This window comes from Osmerus eperlanus, chromosome 21 (assembly GCF_963692335.1).
Source record: "Osmerus eperlanus chromosome 21, fOsmEpe2.1, whole genome shotgun sequence".
Classification (NCBI taxonomy): Eukaryota; Metazoa; Chordata; class Actinopteri; order Osmeriformes; family Osmeridae; genus Osmerus; species Osmerus eperlanus.
Window position 1 is genome coordinate 8,577,525 of NC_085038.1, and position 23,719 is coordinate 8,601,243.

Here is a 23,719-nt window from a genome sequence, read left to right on the forward strand (position 1 = left end):
TCACGATAATAAAAAATATCGGTTTTACTAGAGAAGGTTACAAAAATCATCACTAAATAGGAGTCATTTTACTATTTTAAACTTAAAAAAACAAACAATAATTCAACAACTACAGGGACTACAATGCCATCAAAGTACAATGGATTTGTAAAAAAGAGAGTGGGTGGGGCAAACACTGCCTACCATAGTTGTCAGTACAATTGACTACACATCACCTGAAAACTGCAAAGACACAGTCATGTCTCCTTCATGCAATAACGAGGAAACGACGACACACCCTGACACGCATCTTGTTAATATGAAATTGAATGCGAGTTTGCCTACATCACCCAGTGGCAAAGCACGTTCATCAAACATAACATACATGGCAATATAGTCCTTTTTTCTGTTTTCAGACATTTGAACACGAGGACAAATACTGACATGCTTTCCATGAAAGGTAAAATATTACTTGTTACACTGTTTTAAGAGTTAACTAACCAGTGATAATCAGTGTAGAATAAAGTTCTCGGTTGTAAAATGAAATCTGCTAAAATCAATATAAGAAAATTCCTGACTGGTTATATCTTTATATTGTAAACATCCAAACAGTCTTGTGTGGCTCAAGTAAAGGCCTGAAAATGGGACTCACTCATTTGCAGTCACTCATTTGGATAGCCATAGTAAAATAATCACAAACCATTTCAATTAAATCCAAGTCAAGTTATTCATTACTGAATCACAAGGAAAATCCAGCTGCCTAAAACTGAGAAAACATTAAAATAATTACATTTTTTCACATTTTAAACTGTATACAATACAAGCACCTCAATTCATCAGGACTATATACTGGATCTGTTCCCCTCCCACAACTTACCATTCAAAGATGTTACATTACATAATATCAAATTCAGAACTAGTATTTGAATGCTAAACACATATTCCAAAGGGAACAATTACATATTTGTGACTGAGGAGAAAATAGCATGGTAGAACATTAACCATGTCCTCCACATTTTGGAGGTGTATTTCAAATAAACGATCTCTCAGATTGGTCAATATATTTACAGGTGAACCTCATCCATTTAGTTCATGGGATACACTTGAGGAAAGTGGAAAAAAACACATGAAGCCATGTCAACTCCGTAAATTTAAAGCTGGGGAAGTAGAAAAGCATATATCACCTCTTAAGAGTGATAAAACTAATGAGCTTTACGCTTGAGCTGAGTGTCTTGCTGAGAAAAATCCATGGTCTAAATCTAGGGTAGTTTATGTATGTAGTTTCACACCTGAGGTATCCAGTATGTCATTCACTTGGCCATAGAGCAAGACAGTATAGCCTTGATCTAGAGAGCTGTACTCATAGGCCCAGCTTGACCTAGAGAAACATGACGCTGAGATATTATGCAGCGGGACCGGTCCAGTACAACCTCTTGCCCCTACTCCCTTGACACGTGTGTAAATCTGATTGACTGGATAGGTTCAAGCAAGCTAGAGGCAGTTCTAGCTATTAGAGGTCAAGGTGGAGTTACAGCCATGTCGGTCGCTTCGGTCTGACTGTCCTAGATCTACTCAGGCGAGAGAACAGGGACCAGGGAATTGTTTTGGACCAGGCAGGGCCTAGATAGAGTTCTCCTCTGGGACTTAAGAATGATGTGATAGCTCGGCAGCTCTGAAAGCCAGTAGCACGCCAGCCATTATGTAGAATCATAAAACACACGGTGCATGTTCCTCAGTTAGAAATGAATTGTAATCAGTAGCCAACAATACAAAATAGTAATAAAGAAGAGAATCACTAAAGATCAAGGATTCTTTCAATGAGTGGCACTTTTCAGTGCTTTGTGTGTATGGGGTTTGTATTTAAAGTCAATTTTCCTTTTGTTAAGTAGTGTGACATTTTAATTAGCATAAAAAAATGATACCGGTAAGAGATGTGGAAAATGATCGAAGGAGAAAAATATCTAAGAGAAACAGAACAAAAAATAAATATCATAGTAAACCTGGCATACTTTGAAATGTATTAAAAAAACAACAACATTCATACACATTCGCACAATATATTCATATATATACTTATATAAAACACCAAAAAAGAGAGGAAGTTCCCGTCTTTCTTCCTCAGGAGTTAATGCAGACAGAGACCATGTCGTTAGGCTGTTTGTTAGGAGCTGTGTTAGAGCTGTGTGGCCTCAGAGCGGAGCTGGCAGCCAATCACAGCCTGGTACCGTTCACTTCCTCGCTGAATGGGAGAGGACTTTCGCCAACCAAGTAGACCACATCAATGAGCTCGACCAACCGGGAACTCTCATCTACCTTCTACCGTTTACGAAAGCCGTCCGCTCCCGTTCGGGTCGAGTGAACGTGACCATGGTGTTGGTTTACTCAAAGGGTGGGGGAGTGGGAAGCTTGTGAGGTTAAGTGTAGATAGTGGTGGGGGGGGGGGGATGGTGCAGGAGTGGGGGGGAGGAAAAGGGGGGGGGGGGGGTGGATGTGGGGAGCGTGTCGTCCTGCCCTTATGAGTAGGAGGAGTTTTGGCCGTCCTTGGAGCGCGCCTCTGCATCAATCTCCTGGTCGTCCTTGGTCTTGATGTCCTGGTAGGCGTGTGTGTTGCAGGCGCTCTTCAGGTAGGCCCAGTTGGCTGACAGGATCATGAGATAGTGGATCTGTGGAGAGATGGAGCAGAGGGGTGGAGAGAAACAGGGGGGAGGGGGTGACAGAGGAGGTGGGGAAGGGGTTGGTGAGTGTGTGTTAGTCAGCCAAAGCAGCTAAATAAGTTAATAATGTGACACACACAACACACAGGTCATCCCTACACAGTCATCACTAGTTGTTAAATGTAATGTAACATGTGCATTGTAGGACTTGAGATGGTGGGTGACTGTATAGTGAGGTATTAGTGACACAAATTAAAATTAAATAGGTTGACCTGAGGAGATGACACGTTTTTGGCCACATTGTTGTTTATTGTGCAGAAAAAACATTGCAAGACATTAGCTGATATCTGACACTAAAGGGTACAGGCACAAGGGCTTAAGGTGTTAAGAAGTTCAGCAAAACTGACCTTTTCTATCAATCCCAACTACTCTACGTCTACTCATTTAAGTGCATTATCGCTGACCTATTACAAATCTATATTACATGCATGTGCAATACATCTCCCACTCGTTACTTATTTAACCTTTCTCTTTGCACTTCAGTCTTTACACGCCTACAGTACATGTCCCTGGCCTTTATTGATAATTATACAGCATTAGCATGTTGAAGTTACATGTTACACGTTTAGAATGCCAGGGTTAGGGTCAGTCTCTAACTTACTGTGATCCTAATTATGTGGCTCAACCAAGACTCACATTCTGGCTCTATACTGATCTAGACATGGGGTCTGGTCAGAGATTGTAAGCTGTCAAACCCTTTCTCCCTGCATCTACGGTACCTTCTATTGCAGGGAAAACGGTCATCATCATCCTCATTCTCTGATCGTGTTCTGATCATATCAACTTTCTCACCAAGTAACGCAGAGTGATCTGTTTGTGCAGTGAACAGCAGAGTGGGTAAGATGGCCATGACATTATGAAGCATTTCAATCTTTCTCTCTTGCTCTCTCTGTCTCCTTTATCATTTCCCGAATTGTCCTGCCCTTTCTACCTTTCTCCACTCATATCCATCCTTAGCAACATCAAAACCCTTCAAAATCAGTAGGGCGTCCGTTGCCTTGACTTTTAAACTTGAGAACGGCATAGTTATATGTGGTGGCCATCATGTAGAACAGCTGGGGGGAGAGATCAGAGGGTATACCAGGTAAGACAAAACTACAATAACCAGCAGGCCTTCCAGGGGGCCAGTGTTTCTCTAAGAGGCATCTGGTGATGGCAGGAAGTCGAACCCTGTTCCTGCAGAGCTACCCCCCATTGGTTTCCATTCCAACCCCCGTTGTAATAAACCTGATTCAGCTTTACAACCAGAACTGTATTAGAATCAGGTGTGCTAGTGTACTATTATGTGATAGTGGTTGGAGCAAAAAACATAGAGGATGTTATCTCTCCAGGAACAGGGTTGGGCAGCCCTGTGCAATGGCATGTTAGCCAGCTCTTTAGTATCCCTTACACCTTTACAGAAGACATGACAACATACACAATCAAAGGCAACAGCATTAACCAAACATAGCCTAGTGCGTTAGGTGACTAACTCCATACCATATACGGTATATATCATATACGCTAGGTAACATATAAATGGTGAACTTTAACCCAGTTACCCACATGAGTTAAACATGAACCTGTTAACCTGGCTGTCACCTAATGCTAAGCCCATTGATTGGATAAACACACCCAATCGGCTGTAAATATGCGGCGCTGCAGCTCCACCCATTCACACATACTCTAATCCCACTATCTGTGGCACGAAACCATGTCAGGGGGGTTTTCAGACTTTCCTCTGCTACGGCCACAACAGAAGCCAGGGAGCATTAGCCACTAGCTAGCTTCCTGCTGCCCTGGTCAAAGAGTAGCCTCGGGCTGCTTGGTCGGATTCAAACCCGCAAGCGGAATGACAACCATGAGGCATGAAAGAGGATTACCATGGCAACAGATAGGCATGCCATGGCAACATGCAAATTCAAACGCGCGGGCACGGGGGCAGCCGTTGTGTGAAGCGTGTGGAGAGCTTACCAGCGCAATGACGGTCGCTCCAGCCCCGGCACAGGCCACAATGTACAGGTGGTAGGACAAGTAGAACTGCAACCCACACAGAGAGAGATTCACTTCAGCAATAAAGAGACACAATGCATGTCAAGTATTAGGCTACACATCACAGCATTGATGATGTATTCAAAACGGGTATAAATGCCGTGTCATAACTCTCGGGGTCTGGATGTTGGTGTAGTGGGTTTGTGAGGGAAGCACCGGATGTTCCCATACCTCGCTGGTGTTGCAGATGTCTCCCAGTGTGGATCCACAGGCCTTCCCAGGCGTTGCGTTCCATGGAATGATGCCTGTGGAGCGGGTGCGGAACAGGAGGAGGGTTTTAATGGGGCAGATTTACAACACAAGGGTCGCATCGGTTAAAGAGCAGAGGCCTAATGCGATGATAAAAAGGCTTTATGATCGCGGCCATTTAAAGAGGTCAGGTTACAGCAGGTGCAGATATAAATTACAGAACAGCTGGAGCATCGGTGCTATGGAAATAGGTCATAATCCCCATCTCATCACACTAGCACACACAAACCAACACACAGAGAGAGAGAGAGAGAGAGAGAGAGAGAGAGAGAGAGAGAGAGATAGAGAGAGAGGGAGAGAGAGAGAGTGTGAGAGAGGGAGAGAGAGAGATAGAGAGAGAGAGAGAGGGAGAGAGAGCGAGAAAGAGAAGCATAGGGAGAAACAGAGAGATAGAAAGAGAGCGAGGCTACTGACCGTACTGCCGCACATCCACACAGATGGCGTCGGGGGAGGTGATGTTGGCCACGGGGGACCTCATGGCGGCACACGTGGTCCACATGTTGAAGAAGAGGAAGACGGGGATGGAGGAGAAGCCGAAGATGCCCAGGAAGGCCAGGGCCAGGATGTAGGTCAGGAACACAAACTGAGGAGAGGAGACAGAGCTCAGAACATGTAGCTCACCAAGCGCGGGTCACGTTGGCTGAGGCCTCACCGCGGCGGCCTGGGTTCATATCCGGCCCAGACACTTTGCTGCATGTCTTTCCATCTCTCTATCCCCAGCCTTTCCTGTCTACCTTGAACTGTACTATCCTATATGTAAAGCATGGAAATACCAAAACAAAGCAAACAAACTCCCTCAAGTTACACTACACTATCACCATTTCCTTTGAAACAGTATCATTAAGAGAAACTCTGTAATCGCTGTGTGAACAACAAACACACTTCATGCCTTCAGCATCAGCATCATCATCATCATCATCGGCATTCTCCAACAGATCCATCTAGTTGAGGGAGTCAGGTGGCTGAGCGGTGAGGGAATCGGGCTAGTAATCCGAAGGTTGCCAGTTCGATTCCCGGTCATGCAAATTGACGTTGTGTCCTTGGGCAAGGCACTTCACCCTACTTGCCTAATGTCCCTGTACTTACTGTAAGTCGCTCTGGATAAGAGCGTCTGCTAAATGACTAAATGTAAATGCAAAATGTAGTTGAAAAAAGCTTCCTCTCAGTCAGATCTGAGCTGTGATATTAGCAATCAGACTGGAGAGGACAAACTGTGCCAGAGCTACCCTCCAGGGGTGTGCCTGTGTGTGTGTTTGTGTGTGTGTGTGTGGTCGTACACGGCCTCTGAAACAAATGTGTTAATAAGTGCGAACGTGCGTTAAGTCCAAACATGTACTCAGGTGTGAGAAAGCATCTCCCTGTGTGTGTGTGTGTGTCCTCACAAAGGCGGTGATGCAGCGGCCACAGGCTGTGGTCTTGAACTCGCTCTGCAGCTCCTTCTTCACAGCGCTGGTGGTGTAGAAGCCCTCGGCCAGCAGGATGATGGCGTACACGAAGAAGAAGGAGGCGATGCCGTAGATGATGTACTGCAGGATCTGGATCCTGAGAGACACGTCACAGGGAAAACGCACAGTCATGCACACATGGACACGCGGCTTGGACAGGACTTCTGAACATGTAGGCTAGCTACACGTCATCGTGTGATATTTGAAATCATTTATGTGTTCTTGATTTTACTTGGTAGGTTTAACCGTTGCTGTCGAAATAAGTAATTGTACATACACATGCAGACAGAAACACAGACTCAGGAACAGAGGCAGCTTTACACACACACACACACACACTTACACAACGGTGAGAGTGGCGTGGTCACTGGTCACAGTGGAGAAATGGTTCTCCAGCATGGTCAAGGTACCAGTCAGGGCCACATGGCCACACCCGCAGAACAGAGCCACCCCAGAGAAGCAGAGGATGGTGGCTACCAGAGAAGCGTAGGGCACTCCGCCCAGACACTTGATGCAGCACTCAAAGCAGCCTGTCAGGGGAGACAGAGAGCATATTTTACTTAACATGGAGAACTATTAACCACAGAGGAAGACTTACATTTTCCCTTGCTACTGACAGATTCCTATTATCAGTGAAACTGGGTGAAAAGTAAGATTGAATGTGACTTATGAATTATGATATTTTATACGGAAAACAACAAAAAGGCAACAATGGGTGAACTCTTTTTCCCCTCATCCTTTTTCTCACCCCTTCTTTCCGTATTCACAAAAACCCAAGAGTGTTGAATATTATACATGACCGTCACACAAGTTACAAATCTTTCTACTGCCTGCTGAAAAGATTTCCCTCTCCTTTAGTTTTCCTTAAGGACAGAAATATTCACAAGTTCCTTTATCCTGTCACGTGAATTATGCATGATCTAATTCTAAATAAATGATTGCTATGTAGATCATTAAGAGGAGGTTTCTGGGGCACCGAGGGACTGCTGTTGCTAACTCCAATACATGCCCAGCGCAGGGAGTGGACACACACACCTTTTTCTCAGTCAATATTAAATGCAAAATATAAAAGTGACGAAGAGAGATGATTCTACTATAACTCTTGACAGCTCTCCAGCGTCACAAGGACTACCAGAACAAAAGATTGCTTAATGACGATGTACCCTGACATTTCTCTTTGTTTTTTCTCCTTCCATGGTTTCCAAAAAACACAATGCAGCAAGCCATGAATGAAGAAATCTATTGACATTGATCAAAACCATCCAATCTGTCATATTGGTGCGATGCCCGTGACAGTTTAACAATGACACGTGGGCAGGGGTGTAGAGTAGGAGTGTTTGGGGGAGAGGCTGGGGGAGAGGCTGATTGTGCTCCACCCAGAAAAGCACATTACATTAAACACAAGCGTTAAAGCTTATATAATCGCTGATAAAAATAGCGCCACCCCTAACAAACAGGGAAGTTACTCTAAGAGAATTGCACTCTCTTGCGTGTGCCACTTTGGTGTTGCCATGACAACGCCTTCCAATTGGCAGCTGAGTTTCTTTCGCGGTGTAATGTCCCTTTACATCACAGGTGCATGTCATGCTCATGTAACAGACGTGGTCTTGCAAGCTCCGTCAGAGGTATCGGGCAAATCGTCCCGCACTGGGTTCGAACTTACCACCTCTGGCTTCCCAAGCGCCACCACTACCAACTACGCCAACGAAAAGCTAGCTATTCGTTGATGCGGGTGGCCTGTTACATACCTGAGGAGTGAGTTTCACCGATACACACCGGCTACACTCAGAGATACAAACCAAACCAGAACACGTTTATTCTCAATGCTGTTGATTGTAGCCTAATCTCAACCTACATTTTCCAATTATGTAACTGAAGTCAACAACGAAACAGTCCCAAACACAAATGAAAAGCACAACTGACAACACTTAGCATTTGCAGCTGTATGTAAAGGACATTTCTCAGAGAGACATAGAGGATGTTCTTTACTCTTGACTGCAGGGAGTCACATGACTCATCGCATATATATATATGATCTGATAGTGCCCATCAAGGAGGATCCACAGGCATCTCCCCTCCCCTTTCCATGCCAGCGGTTGGCTTAAGAAAACTCAAAGGGTTAAACCTAAGAGATGGCTGCTGCTAGGTGAAATACTGAGGCATTAGGGATGAGGCGTTGCATAACCGCACACACACAGGCTGTTGCATAATGGTCTCTATCCTATTAAATGTTAACGAAGTAACGAGACAGGGCCAGAAGAGGTGAGCTCTATACTATGATGGGGCTGGATGCCAACCCCAAATCTCAGAGCAGAGTCAGGCTAAACCCCATGGCTCACACGGACTGGCGACTAGTCGATAATACATGCCCCCCCCACCCCCCTTCCCCGCTAGACTCATGCCCCCCGGTTGGATGGAGGGGTTCTCAGCCTGTTTCAGACAGGAAGGACCCAGGCTGCCCGAGGCTCTGCCTGCCTGCTGACCGTTTATCAAGCGAGTTATAGTGCAATAATGGGCTGCGGACAGGCAGGAGCGGACAACCCCGGTCAGCCAGAACACAAATCGATGGGCTATTCATTAGAGTGGAATTTAGGTGGCACGTCGCGCTCTCGCTGTCTCTTACTGTCTCTCTTTCTCACTCTCTCTCTCTCTCTCTCTCTCTCTCTCTCTCTCTCTCTCTCTCTCTCTCTCTCTCTCTCTCTCTCTCTCTCTCTCTCTCTCTCTCTCTGTCTGTCTCTCGCTCCTTTTCTCTCTCTGTTTCTCTGTCTCTCTCTGTCTCTCGCTCTCTCTCTCTCTGTCTCTCTCTGTCTCTCGCTCCTTCTCTCTCCGTCTCTCTCTCTCTCCTCTTCTTCCATCCCCGGGGTGAAATATGAGTCCACGGCTCCTCTAAAGTAATAGCCAGATGGTAAAGGTTCAACAGAGGCCCTTTATACCTCTTCACCTCCATCGATTTTGATGTCATTTTGACAGAATCGGACACTAACAGTCTTGGCACATTGTAAAGATCATTCTTCCAACATGAACCTACCTAGAACCCTAGAATATTCCCTGAAACAAGTGGATGAACGTGGCCATTGCAAGTGATTCGGATTTCCTGTTACATCGCTTTCCCACAGTGTCAACAGCATCATTAGTAAACGGCTCGCTAATTTGCTAAGCAAGGCATGCAAAAGTATCAAAGTTCTGTTAAGCTTGGCTTGGCTGTGAAGCTTCTAACGTTCCGGTATTTTCTACAGTATGTTAAAAATGGTCTCCGCTTTGGACTCTTCAGTACAGTATGCTGTCAAGAAGTTCAGCCTGTTTCTTTGTGATGCCAGAAAGAGTGAGAGTAAGAAAGCAAGAGAGAGAGAGAGAGAGTCAGAGCGAGGGAGTCAGAGTGAGAGTCGAAGAGAGTCTGAGAGGAAAAAGCATTTTTCGGCCCGGGGGCCGGTGAATAGTGGTCGTCATGGCAACGTGTTACCCACGACCCAGTTGAGCGGCCACGTAGCTGACTCTGTCACAGCGGCCCCACACTTCCCACACGTTCATACACAGCACGAGGCTGTGAACTCACACACACACACGCGCGCGCACACACACACACACACCCGTGTCAGAGCTGTGGGGTGACGAAGAGGACAGGAATCTTAAAACAACCTGAGCTCAACCTTAACATAAATACAACATGGTGGTCCAAGAGTGTTTGCACTTCCCCTGAGAGCAGAAGGAACCTGGTTTGATGTTGAGTGAAAGCAAAAGAGAACAGAGACTACATGCATTATTCTGCACGTTACAGCAGGTGATTTGGTTTTCGGAAAATGGGTCAAGTTGAGCCAGAGGGAAAAACGACTGCGACGTCCTACATAAAGAACCGCACACGATCAGCTTTAACAGACTGACTGTTTTAACAATTTGATATATTTCCAAGGGGATTTTCCTGCTAAAACTATGAATCACAACACTTTATGCAACATTATGCTTAAATTATATCGAATGAAACATTTGATAATGCCTGGTGAATATTTCAACTGTACGTTTGAGCTTCACTTCGGGTCATATGCCAATTTGTGACCTTTGTATTTGTTATAGTGCAATTTCCTCCTTGTGCATTATGGGTAAATTCCCAGCAGAGCTCTGGATCACAAAACTCATCTTCTCAAAAGAAAAAAAAAGAACAAAAAAAGATAGCTTCCGTCTTCACTGAGGCGTACAGGAGATGAAAGAGGAGCCCCATCTGTATAACTACAGGCTGCAGAAAAGCACACATCCACACACTCGTCATGATTTGAGCATCACTTCACAAATGAGGGTGAGAAACATATTCAGATATTGTTTCTTTCTTATATATGTATATACGTATGTACATACCATACAGTATATCTCGATATGTTTGTTTGGACGTTTATGCATGTGTGTGTGTACATGCATGCTTATCTATTCTCACACACCACTGTCTATTTGCAGTAAAGTCTTATGAAAACCCAGGTGTTAAACACGACAATATGCCTGGGCATTGTATCAAAGCAAGGTAAGAGGATCAAGCTTGTGCCCTTCGTGATTGTTTTCTGCCTCAAAACCATTTTTTTTCCTCCTAACTGACCCCAATCTGGTCCATACCCAGTGTGAGCTAACCGGATAGTATGGAGCATTATGGAGGCCGCAAAGTCAGCATCTGCCTGCGAGTAATTGTGTGTAATGAAGTGAGCAGCTTTTTAAATCCTCTGCAACGCTCCCCAGTGTGATCAATACTTTATCCCAGAGATCCTCTGGTTCTAGGTCCTCCCCCGGCACACTACTGTCTGTCAAGCACCATCCCTTACTGGCACTGGGGAATCTGGGCTAAACTCTGTCAGCTGTGCAGGGGGCTCAAAGCCCGTCCCACACACTAAGTTTGCATGCACAAACACACACATACACGCACACAGACATCCACACGCAGCAGTTTTCATTTCAAAGGTGCAATAAAAGGCATCGTACGAACCCAGAACTAAACATGCATAATCGTCCGAAATTGGAAACACAAGTGCATATTTGCTTCAGAACTCAAAAGAATCCAAATAACAGTAAAGATGCATTGTTCCATGTTGACGTTAGGGAGCATTTCCATGTTTGTCTTTGGAGAGTAAAGTGGAGGAGTGTGAGAGCTTTTCCATAACCTGACCTAAACATGCATCTTTTTGCTCCAAGTCTTGGAGTTGGAGTTGCTTTGTATCAGTGTCAAACAAGAAACCTGTCTGAATTTCGCTAGATAATGACCTCATCGCTGTCTCGCCCATCAGAGCCAGAAGTTCATAACACCCGTACTGCCATGTGATTGGACAGCTCAGAGAGAGAGGACAGAAGGCGGTTTTCAGCTGCATCACTCCCCACTATTCCACCTAAAATATAAAATGGCTTCCCTTAGCTAAGGGTCTTGCGCAATCTAAGTCAATGGCTTTGGGATTATGTAACTCATGTGGCTAATGTTGCTAACTTGATGCCAGTGCTGTGGCTCCTTCTGTCTCACCATGACCACAGAACTCAGAGGGAAGGTCTCCTGTCTGTTCCATACTGACCTAGGTAGAGACAAGGTAATAGACAAGGGCCTGTACATAGTAGGAACACTGACCCAGGACCAGATGTGTGCTTCGAATGTAATTAGACTAAACGTTTGGTAACCTGATTCAAGATTTCAGAACTGCTCTGTACCCATAACAGTGTGGCAGTGACAAAAGGCATCCAGGACACTTGACACACGGGCTCTCGTTACAAAAAAATGTCAATAATTCAGTAACACAATCCTCCGCTACTGCCTAGTACTACACCCTATTGATTTATACTCTTCTTTTTCCTCAGATGAAACAGCAGGGGGTACAGAAGTCCGTCTTTATCATGGTGGAAGCATTGATGTCATGGTTAATGATGACGAGAGTTAATCAGACACAGAGAGGAATGTGGAGTGGAGCGAGCAGATTGGTTATCAGTGGGCGATGGAGGAGGGCCAGGAGGATGGTATGAGGTTGGCATCGTCTAGGAACAGAGCACGCTGTGCCAAACTGCCACCCAGTGCTATACATACTCATGTATGTACTGGGGACTACTGGGCCTAGGCAGAGCAAACACACCTAACGACACATACAGAGACATGACACACACACTCAAGATGACCAGGACTCTACCAATGAATACATTTTCGAAGCAAGAGCCAAACTGTCATGTCATTCATGTGCAGATATTTGGCATGTGGAACAATGCATGAACTCATGACAACGTCATATGTTCTCACGTACAAAAATAGCAATTTCCTGCAGCGTTTAGCCCCACCCTGACACAGACATCCCCTTGAATGCAAATGCCTGGTCACTGACACGTAAACAAACACAACCGCCACACACACACACACACACATACACACACACATGTACACACACACAGATGGAGGCTGACAGCATGCTCTGGGCAGGTCGGCCCAAATGAGAAGCACATGAGCCACTCCCTGAGTGTGATGGCTTTCACATGCTTTCACCACCTCACACACCTTCAGGGAGAGTGCACGAGCATGGTGTGTGTGTGTGTGTGAGAGTGTGAGTGTGAGAGAGAGAGAGAGAGAGAGAGAGAGAGGGAGAGAGAGAGAGAGAGAGAGAGAGAGAGAGAGAGAGAGAGAGAGAGAGAGAGGGGGGGGGGGGGAGTGGGTGTAAAAGTGTGAGTGAATAAAAAAGAGAAGTAGCACAAAGATGAGAGTGGGTTAAGAGGTTAAAGATTCATTCATTGAGATGGAAAGCATGGGTAAATGAGGTGGCGTGAATGAGTGAGGTAAAGGGAGATTACAAGAAATGTACTAAAGATGCGATGTGTGACTGAGAAGATTTGCGAAACCAAAATGTAAGATCGCGACTAGCAATGCCTCGACGTAAAAGGAAATCAAGTAAACATAGATGTGAAAAGGAGATCACTAAAAGAAAGAGGGAAAGGAGATAAGAGATGAAGAGGATGTCTGCCGGATACTGAGAGGAGGATGCTGCTAAAGACGACCCACACACACTGTAGCTGCACTGAGCTGCCCTTTGCTTCCTCCCTCTCTGTCCCTCCCTTTTTCTCTCTCTCTCTCCCCCTCCCCTTCCCCCTCCCACAGACCCTGCCCTTGGTCATCAGGCGACATGCTTCCACAGGGAACCAGGGACAAGGCCAGACCTCAGCTGGGCCTTTCCAGGTCCTTCCGTGAGGCTGACACCGGCATGATCACCGCCCCCTCACCCGGCCTCGCCTCCCCCTCTCCCCAACCCCCTACCCATTCTCCCCCGCACATTGCCCTTCTGTCACCTCGTTGGCTAGCCACCTTGCCCCAATAGATCGTCTCGTCAGACTGTGGCGGCTGCTCATGTAACGAGTCCTGCGACACCACGAGCCTCGATGGTCCATCAGAAAGGAGCGTAGAATGGAAAGTAATAGTCAGGTCTCAGCTAAAAAAGGTTCTAGCCTGTGTGCCTGGTGTATGGTCGTCTGTGCTCCATTCAAGTGGCATTGATTTAATATGCAGGATACACGGCAATGAGCAGCTTGAAGAGATTTGCAAACAGGTGAGCTTTGTGTGAGCTTTGTGTGTGTGTGTGCGTGTGTGTGTGTGTTGAGCTGGAGAGATAGAGCGTGGAGTCCAATGTTCCGGTGCTCCATTCTAATACAGAATCATCAGGCCTCCGTTGCCGAGCTCCCCTCCCCATCACCACGGCGATGATGTAATCCCTCACGGTTCTGGAGATGTGCGGAACCTAGGATGGCGAGCCCGTCGAGCGTTACATAAGACCGCACGCGCTCACAGACACGCGCGCACGCACATGCAGTTGGTGCGCATTCATTCCCGTGCATCTGTGAGTGGAAGACAGAACAATTTCCTTTCGTGCACGTGCGCGTGTGATCATCTTTTGAGGGAGGAGGAGACGGAAACAATAGGAAGAGATGGAGGGAGAAGCCCAGCGGAAAGAAACAATGGAGAAGCAAGAGCGGATGAGCAAAGAGAGAGAGAGAGAGAGAGAGAGAGAGAGAGAGAGAGAGAGAGAGAGAGAGAGAGAGAGAGAGAGAGAGAGAGAGGGGAGAGAAGAGAGAAAACCCATCCCCCTATCTTCCTGCCCTCTCGTCACGGTGGGATAGCTCCCACAGTGACAGTGGTGTGGCCTTTCCTTCAGTACTCAACACTGAGTCAGGGGCCAGACCCTTCTGCAGCCTGGACTCAAACTGAACAGGGAAAGCACACGACCCAGATTAGGGTTTGGCTACTGACAGAATATCTTCCATGCATGGATGAAACATGACCACAGTCTGCATAGATGAACTCAGATATCTGTATGTAGTATCAATTAACTGAGAACATTTTGTTCAGGAAATGAAATCAAAATAATGGTGATGGTTTCAATCTTGGTTAAATCCAGTGTGTGCAGACCTATTCGTTGGCTGCTGATCATGTATACGCAGAATTGTGTCAATGGGCAAAGCTATAGGAATACAGATTAGAGATTATATAAACAATCAGACAAAAATATAAATCCTGTTGTTGGGATTATACCGTCGATGAGGACGTTGGCTCGTGTGCTCACTTTCCCGTTTGTAATTACGCTTGCATGCGTGCAACCTCTCTGGTGATGCCTGGCTCCAGTCAGGGATAGGGAAAGAAGTACTTACTCGTTTATGTGGAAATTGTGCAAGCCTGCCACATTAGAATGAATCACCCTGAGGGTTGATTGAGTTAAATCTAAACGCCATATGGGGACACAAGAAACTTCCCTAATAGCATTTTGAGATGACATGTTGGCTGACTCCAAATCAAGTGCTATCCTTTCCATTTGACCTGTCTGGCCGTCACGGTAACACAGCACCACACCTGTCCATCATGGCAGCTGACCGATTCTCGTATCACAAACGCCACCTATACTTCTACCCAAAAAGCACTGAAGATGAGGAAGGCTGAGCTTCACTGCTTGCCATGAAGACAGCAGATGTCAGGTCCTTGCTGACACCCAGTTAAGGTGTCACAGGTAGATATAAATCCCAGCTAGGCTGGCTGTTCTCTTCACTACTGCCATAAGAGTGTTCAAATCCAATGTGGAGGGTCCCACAGCCAGAGCTGGTGACACGTTCCTATTGCAAGCTCCTTACATGACACGACATGGAAGCTGCCTTCCCCTCAATAGAGATCTTAGCCATCTTAGGCATGCTGTGAAGCTTACGATGAAACACCAACTAAACACACACGCGGTACATACAAGCTCTACGCCACAAACGCACATTTCATTTGTGGACATGCTTTTGACTGGAATTACAGGACGTGTCTGTGTGTGTGTGTGTGTGTGTGTGTGTGTGTGTGTGTGTGTGTGTGTGTGTGTGTGTGTGTGTGTGTGTGTGTGTGTGTGTGTGTGTGTGTGAGTGGGGGAGAAAGAGAGAGGGGGGGAGAGAGAAAGAGGGTGAGTGAATGAGTGAGTGAGGATTTGATAAGACAGGGGCTGTGGCAGAAGGAAGGGGGGTGCAGGGGCTTACAGGCTACCCCTGAGGAGGCTTCAGCTGCAACGCCCCCTAGGCATGGGATCAGCTGTGTGTATCAAACTCTCGACCTTAACAACAAGATAACCAAAACAACTGATGTCACCTGCTACCTTGGAAGCATTAACCTAAAGGCTCCCGAAAAAAATATTTATGGCCGAGATTTGATGTAGTCTTATATAATTATTCAGGGATAGCACGTTTCGTATATGGCTGTATCAAAACAAATGAAATTCCCATAGACCCTTGTCCCCGCCTTTTTAAAGATGGACAAAGGCAGCAGCCTTCCCGCACGGCATCCATGCATTTTATCAGTCCAAACAAACATAGACTGATGTTGGTTTAAAATGTGTTTAAGTGTTTAAGATCGACAATTTCTGCATTTAGGATGCGTGTAGTGTAAAGGCACGTCATTATTCAGATCCTTGATCCAATGAGAATACCATTTGATCAAAATCAGGGTATCACCATGATGAAATGTAAAACGAATTGGGACAATGCACCAGCTTTTTCATTTGACGATCAATTTTACTAAAGGGAAAAACACATTGGCGTTCATGGTAATGTCATCGAAATCCTTGATGACCATTTGTTCTGGCACCTTTTGTTGAAAGCGGCCCATAGAATTGCTTACTGTACACCTGACCAATAGTATTCACAGCAAGGGTCCACACACCTCAACCAAGCAAACCTAAATGTCTGCAGTCGTCGCATAAGATGAATGGTTTATCATAACCATACTGTAGACAAATAGGGTAATGATGGTCTGTCTACATGATTTCAGCAAGCCAAAGCAAATTGGAATTAACTATGCTCCATAAAGCAGAGCGTGCGCCCAGCACACCCTATTTCATCTCCTTAATTTGTCGCGCAAAATGTCCTCTGTCCACAAAAAAAAAATCACATGAAATCATTAGTCCTTTATGTACGCAATTAAGCTGTATTCTAAAATAGTAAACAATTAACCGGTGGTCGAGCAAGCTCTTGCGGGCATAAAACATGCTTTTGTGTCGCGTGAAACGAAGCCATAGCAAGTAGGTTAAACCGCTCAGTAAACAGCGCAGATGAAAAGCTTGAAAACGCGCACATTAGAACGGCAGATACATTCTCTACCTTTGCTTTCTTGGCTCTCATCTTGGTTCTCTTCGGCGGTAGTTTCCATGGCTGGCTTCGTCCCATCCATTTGGAATATTTTCCTTTGTATACTTTACTCCCTGGCTTCTGTATTCTGACTTTGCTGTTGCTGTTTCTCTCTCTCGCTTTCTCCCTCAATGCGCGCTTGATATCTCTCTCTCTCTCTCTCCCACTATCTCTCCCTCTCTCACACTCACGCCTTCTCTCTTCTCCACAACCTCTTTCCTTATCAAGTTTAGGTCCTCTGCATATATCACAATCCCTTTTGACGATGCAAAGGTCTTGTCAGATTGGATTTTGCACAGATTAGTGGTCCCTAAACGATGCCAGCTAACGCTTTGACTGTACGTCACTTGCAATCCTACTTTGGCGATGAATAAATTGGTTGTGATGATGGTGGGATGCTTTCTGAGTGCGTCCTATTGAGGATTTTCACGCATCCAATGAACCCCATCCAACCCCTCCCCACAAACACAGGTGCAAGTAAGATGTCTCTACCGTGCAGACGGGATTGAGTAGAGAGAAGAATAACAGAAGACCAAGTCATACATGTGCACTGCCTGCACTTAGACATACACTGGCAGTCTTGTAGGATACACACTCCAAAAAGTCCACATATGCACCAATTGAGTTCACGCAGAAGCAAATTCACAGCAACATACATATACACACACCACCCACTCTCCATCTGTCGAGCGGGAGAGAATTAGAGAGGGAGAGACGTTGACTGAGTGTTGTGGAGGAGTGTGGATGAAAGTAAGTGCTAGAGATGAAAAGAGTATTCTGTCAACATGGGAAGGAAAGTCTCCATTTTATGTTTATTCTCAGTTTGTGCTGGGGGAGAAAGAGTCTTTCAGTATATCAAACAACCCAGTAGTTATGAGATAACGATATCATATTTTTCATGCAGCAAAGAGGAATTATCCAGAAAACAAACAAAAGCGATCGGGAAAAAACACACCATTGAATTTGAATTTAGGCATGGCTGTGTGCACTAGTGTTCACCTCATTTTCTAGTAATAAACACATCCTCAAACAAAGGGATGCCATCTGCCCTGAATCCTCTTAAATAAAGTATTAATTCTCATGCACATGGTTTAATGCAGCTCAAAATGCTGTCTAGACTAAGCCTGCTACTAGCGCTGCATCACAACCATCCAGGAAGAGCCTTTCACAACTGACAGAGAAGGTATGTTTGTCGTCAGCACTTGAAACCGATGTGTGCTCTTGGTATGGCGCCCTGGGTCTGGACAATTTTCGTGGTTTCAGTTTAACAAACATACTGACAAACACACACACACTGATGTAAACCTTGGGTCTGGTCCCATAGTGGCTTCACACGCAAACATAAGGACACACACATACCCACACACACATCAGTTGACAGAGAGGGGGGCAACAGAAGTCCTCCTGGGTGGATCTCAAGGCCCATGTCCCCCAGCACCCCATAATCCCTTGCTGGGTCACAGATTAAGCACTTGTCCAGAAGATGAGATACAGTGGTCCCTGGCACTCCCCCCCACCTCCTGTAGCTCTGGAAGGCACACACACATACACACCACCCACACACGCACACATCCACACACACACACATCCACACACACATCCACATGCACACACACGTTGCTTTTCATAAACTGGGTAAGCTTGTTTCTAACTCTTGTGTACAGAGGTCAATTACGACTCATCAGTAAACATGGAGGGATCTGAACAGGACAGTTGCTTTATCCAGGGCAATACACTGTCTCAGCTCTACTGTAAGTCATCCAGTGTCAGCTCCATCAATCGACTGCCAAAAAATGTCTGAACACACCTGAACCATGTCTGTACATAGTATAAAAGCTGTATTTTCAAATGTTACTTTGGTAGTTCCCTGTGCTTGTGGCTTTCAATGTGAAATGGGAAGGGGGGCATGAGGGATTCAATATCCTCTGAATATAATCCCTTGTAGCCATACGACTAAACCCACATTCTATATGCAGTGTATTATCCACCCAGGGTGAACAACGGGGTCTAGATGGAGGCCAAGAACGGTTTAGCAGAGACAAAGCAAGAACCGGAGAGGAGAAACAAGACAAAACAACCTCTGGAAAATAGGTTGCTGTGTGTGTGAGTTGGTGTGTGTGTGTGTGTGTGTGCATGTGTGATCACAATCAGAATTTGCTGACTCACATTATATCCCATAATTGAGCTGTTTTCTTCTTGCCAGAGTCAATAGATGGCCCAAATTTTTGTGAAACACAGACAACCCCCCCCCCCCCCAACACACACACCCCCTTTAATAAAGAGTCTAGTTGAACTATGGGAGACCCAAGCCTTGTCTCCTTCTGCTGAGTGTTCTGCTCTCTCATGCCCACAGAACTGTGGGCGTCCATTGCGGAGAGCCCCTGGATGCCTGTCCTGCCTCATTAATGTGGAACAGAGGGACACTGGAACCACAATGGGGTCGTCTCGCTGTAATGAGGCCATTACGGCTCCTTTATGTTCTCAGATGGGGAGTTAATTAGGGAGAAGGGGAGACGAGGACAGTCTGGTCTCTGGTCTTATGCGTCTGTAAACAAAAGTGCAATTACATGTCCTCTGACTGTCTTTCAAAGTTAAGGACTTTTGAGAGAACGGTCAGAGAGTGAACTCAGTGAAACAGACTTGCCATCACACACATGAGCTCGATCAGACCTCTCTCATAGAGTGGAAATGTCCCACAGCAGCGATAAGGAACATGTTTCCGTTGTTGCTATGGCAATTTAATATGTATTAATCTACTGATAACAGTTCCAAGAACATGTTCTCAATTGACGTACTTAATTTACTTACTATCAGATTATTATTTTTTTCAAAACATTTTAGGCTTGATTATACATTGTTTCTAAAGGTGGTAGTGTAAAAAAGGGACACATAGTTCAAGTAGGCAGGTTGCCATTTATGAAAATGTAAGGAACAAGCACATACAGCACACTGTACAACCAGATTCCAGGATAGTTGTCAGGGCCTATTCTCTGGCCTTTTAGGTCTCCTCTTATCAGCATCCATCTTCACACCTCTGACCTCAACATGTGTCTAAGACAGCCAGGGTTCCTTTTTTTATGTGTATTCCTTTTGAGTCTAGCCAGAGTTGAAAGGGCATTGCTGCTTATTTTAAGTTATCTGCATGTTATCTGTGTGGATAGTGTGTATGTGGTCAAACGTGAAGGGAAATGAATAAATGCATCGTGAACATTCCTCTCTCTCTTCCCCTCTCTCTCTTCCCCCCTCTCTCTCTCTCTCTCTCTCTCTCTCTCTCTCTCTCTCTCTCTCTCTCTCTCTTTCTCTCTCTCTATCTCTGTCTCTCTCTCTCTCTCTCTCTCTCTCTCTCTGTCTGTCTGTCTGTCTGTCTGTCTGTCTCTCTCTCTCTCTCTCTCTCTCTCTCACACACACACACACACACACACACACATTATCTCTGAAAGGGCATTAAGAACCTCCTGCTCACGCTTTAGTCTAATCCTTGCCATTTTAATGGGCTCCACTCCCCCTAAAAGCGAAACCTTTGCTGGCAGAGACCAACCCGCTGCACCTTGTATTGTATTCAGTATCACACTTCATCCATGCTGTTCCTATATGCGTGGTTGTCAGTGGGCCCAGGAAGATACTGACACTGCCCTCTGGGTGGATGTGGGATGTGGAGGGGTGTGACACAGCGACTCCAGATCCCTGATGTCAAACGGACAGATCCGGGTCCTAATCTTCCAGGGTGACCCACTTTCGCCCCGCACCGCCCACCGATGGCGGTCGCCAAGGAGACGCCTCCCTCTCATCAGAGAGCGGGACTGAGAGAGGGAGGATGCCGAGTTGAGTTAATCCTACCAAAAAACAGACACACCACACACAAAAACTATACACACACCAACAGGGGGAGGGGGTAAATATTTTGCTATCCTAATACAATGTAGGCCCATTGACAGAAACTAGCCATTTAAAACTAAAAAATGGATGCAAACTCATGCACACTCAAACTCGTCATACCACCTGTTTCCTCTAAACTTTGCATGAACTGGGAATGCGGGTAAACAGCCAAGAAGAGGCTCCTTCCGAACTGAGTTGAAGTCAAGCCATGTTTGAAGTCCAACGTACGTTTAGACAAACAGGGAGATGGCAGACAGGAAGACACTAACCCTCACCCTTACTTAAAGGACGAGGTCGAACCAACAGGGGTTGACAAAGACTGGACAATCCCTTGCAATGTGTGCTGTAGAAATTCACCTACTGCAAACCCATAGAGGAATCCGGAAACAAAACTCGAGGCTGGAGGACAAGTGTGTAGCACCTCCGTTTATTTCCCATACGTGACGGGTGTCTTTGTAAATATGCTTAGCCTGGGTCGGGGCAGGGCCATTGCTCCCACCCCAACCCCCCACTGATTTATCTGACTAGCCCATAATCCTTCTGGCCCAGATTCTGCTGGATGACAGCTCCATGTGATGATGTCGCATCATCAAATCCAACCCCCATCCCATCCCTTCATGAATACCCAGGTCACATGAATGGGGCCTTCGCCTCAACACCTCCTGCACCTGTGCCCGGCATGCCAGTACCAATCCATGTACAGAGTCTTTCAGGGCAGGGGTTCGATCAGCAAACAGGTTTCGACCTCAAAGAGAAGGCAAGGGATTAAGCCATTTCTTTACTGCAGCATCGCCGATCATTGTCACGTCTACATCATTATCAAAAATGTACACAACTTGCTGTAATTAGTGCATGTGTGTGTGTGTGTGTCTGTGATTGTGCCCGTGTGCCTGCTTGGGTGTGTCTTTCTACACTCACGCACATAAGATCTAACACGTGACAGGATTGAGATGATGCCTTAAGCCCTTTGTATAGCTGTCACCATAGCAACAGGTCCCTCTCTATGGACCTCAATTGGGTCTAGCTGATCGCAGGAGCCAAGGGTTGAATACATATCTCCAAATGAACAGCCCCCACTACTGGCCAGGACAGCAAAACCGTGCGTCGTTCTCAAGGTGAAATCTGCATCATCACTTTCGTGTCTAAAGAAAAGAAAAGTGTGAGAATATACATTATTTCTATTAGACATTATTATTATTGCATTATTTCTTCATGCTTATGTTTGAGTGTGTGAGCGTGAGTGTGTTCATTTAGCAAGCTAACTCAATAGATTCCTCTCCCTCCCAACCACAATAAACAATGATCCCCTTTGTCAATGACTGTGCCCCCTGCAGGCTGATAACGAACACAACCTGCTCTGTGGTAAAAACCTACGGACAGAAAAGAAATAAAAGGAGAAACAGGAGAGAAAAGAGAGAAGGAGGAAAGAAAATGGAGGCAGATTGTCTGTTAGCTCCAGGCTAAAGGGGGCTGTGTTCTTTCAGGTAAAACAGGTCACCAGGAGACATCCTGTCTGCCTGTTCTGAAACAAAACAGTCTGCCTGTCCTGTCAGAACCTTCGATAGGCACCTCTACCTCTACCATGGCTTATTCAAAACAGATGTTGACAATGAGAGAAATAGACAGACTGACACAAAGTAACAGACTCAAAGACAGACTCAGTACTGCCTCTTTTGTTTTTCTGGTTTCAGGGAGAACATGTATAGCCTACTATGCAGGTTGAGAACTCACTGGCTGATCACCAAGTAGATTGTTCGGCTCTAATCCATTTAGGATCCAATTTTAAATCCACTAGGGACTATTAGGAGAACATTGTGTAACACACAGGTCCATGATACAGAGGAATCATAATCCAGGATCCTAAGAGTGATGTCACATCATCCCGTTTAAGTGTGGTTGAGAGCACCTCCTGTGTCATGCTATACTCTGAGCCGCATGATAAACCAATGGTGACACGACTTGTCTCCCTGGACATATACTTAGAACTGCACATTAGGAAGTTATTTAAGATAAATAAGGTCACAAACATGCACATATATTACACTGTCTATCACACTGTGATCACAAACACACTGACACACAAATAGGCTACACTCTGTAAAACGTGGCCCCTAAAATCACATTACTGCAATTCATTGGCTTCCAGTAAAAAAACAAAAAAAACAAATGGCATATGGTAAGGTTAAAGTAAATACACATTGTATGATTTTTACATTTAAAGAGTCATGTTAATAGAACATATGCTAACCTACCACCTGAAGCTATGGGACATATGAAATGCGTTTTAGGAAGTATGTGAAATGTTTAAGTGAAACAACAAAACTACCTTCAGTCGAAAAGAACATCCATTTAGTTTCGATCTAATCTCATCAACCGATTACAAAATGACATCCCAATCTGCATTGAAAGGAAAGCAATGAGCTCACAATGTAAATTAAATTGTGCGACTTTCTAAATTATTAAAAGAACAAAGAAACCTAAACTCAAATTTAGAAATAAAATAGCAAACAAATGCGTCGAGTTGTATTGTTCTCTACATACCCATAGCGTTACTTGAACTTCGGAGTGGGGAGATGTGACAAATTCACCAGGCAGGAAAGTTTTTTGCTGGATAAAGATGTGCGCTACAGTATGCATACAGCCACGACCGCACCAAAAGTCGATCGGTCTCAAAAAAGGTCCCCACGTAGGAATGGGACGGTGTCGTCACTATTGGGGTCCAGGTTTCTGCGTCTTTCTTTCCATAACCTCTTTTCTTTTTTGCCAGATCCGGTAAGGACCCAATTTGGAGTCAGATAA

At 45.4% G+C, this 23,719-nt stretch overlaps 1 protein-coding gene across 3 annotated transcripts; it reads right to left on the minus strand.

The window, feature by feature from the left end:
- Positions 1 to 23,614, minus strand: LOC134007507 (neuronal membrane glycoprotein M6-b-like). 3 transcript variants are annotated; one of them, XM_062446999.1, is made up of 7 exons: positions 23,462 to 23,614; positions 6,762 to 6,948; positions 6,356 to 6,515; positions 5,388 to 5,556; positions 4,896 to 4,969; positions 4,647 to 4,712; positions 1 to 2,642 (listed from the first exon to the last, which is right to left on the minus strand). In XM_062446999.1, the coding sequence occupies exons 1-7, from the start codon at positions 23,463 to 23,465 to the stop codon at positions 2,493 to 2,495; spliced, it is 810 nt and encodes a 269-aa protein (XP_062302983.1). In that variant the 5' UTR covers positions 23,466 to 23,614; the 3' UTR covers positions 1 to 2,492. The 3 variants fall into 3 exon arrangements, with proteins under 3 accessions (XP_062302983.1, XP_062302980.1, XP_062302982.1); XM_062446996.1 differs by lacking the exon at positions 23,462 to 23,614 and adding an exon at positions 17,018 to 17,412; XM_062446998.1 differs by lacking the exons at positions 1 to 2,642; positions 23,462 to 23,614 and adding exons at positions 3,399 to 3,748; positions 17,018 to 17,410.
- Positions 23,615 to 23,719: the final 105 nt, after the last annotated feature.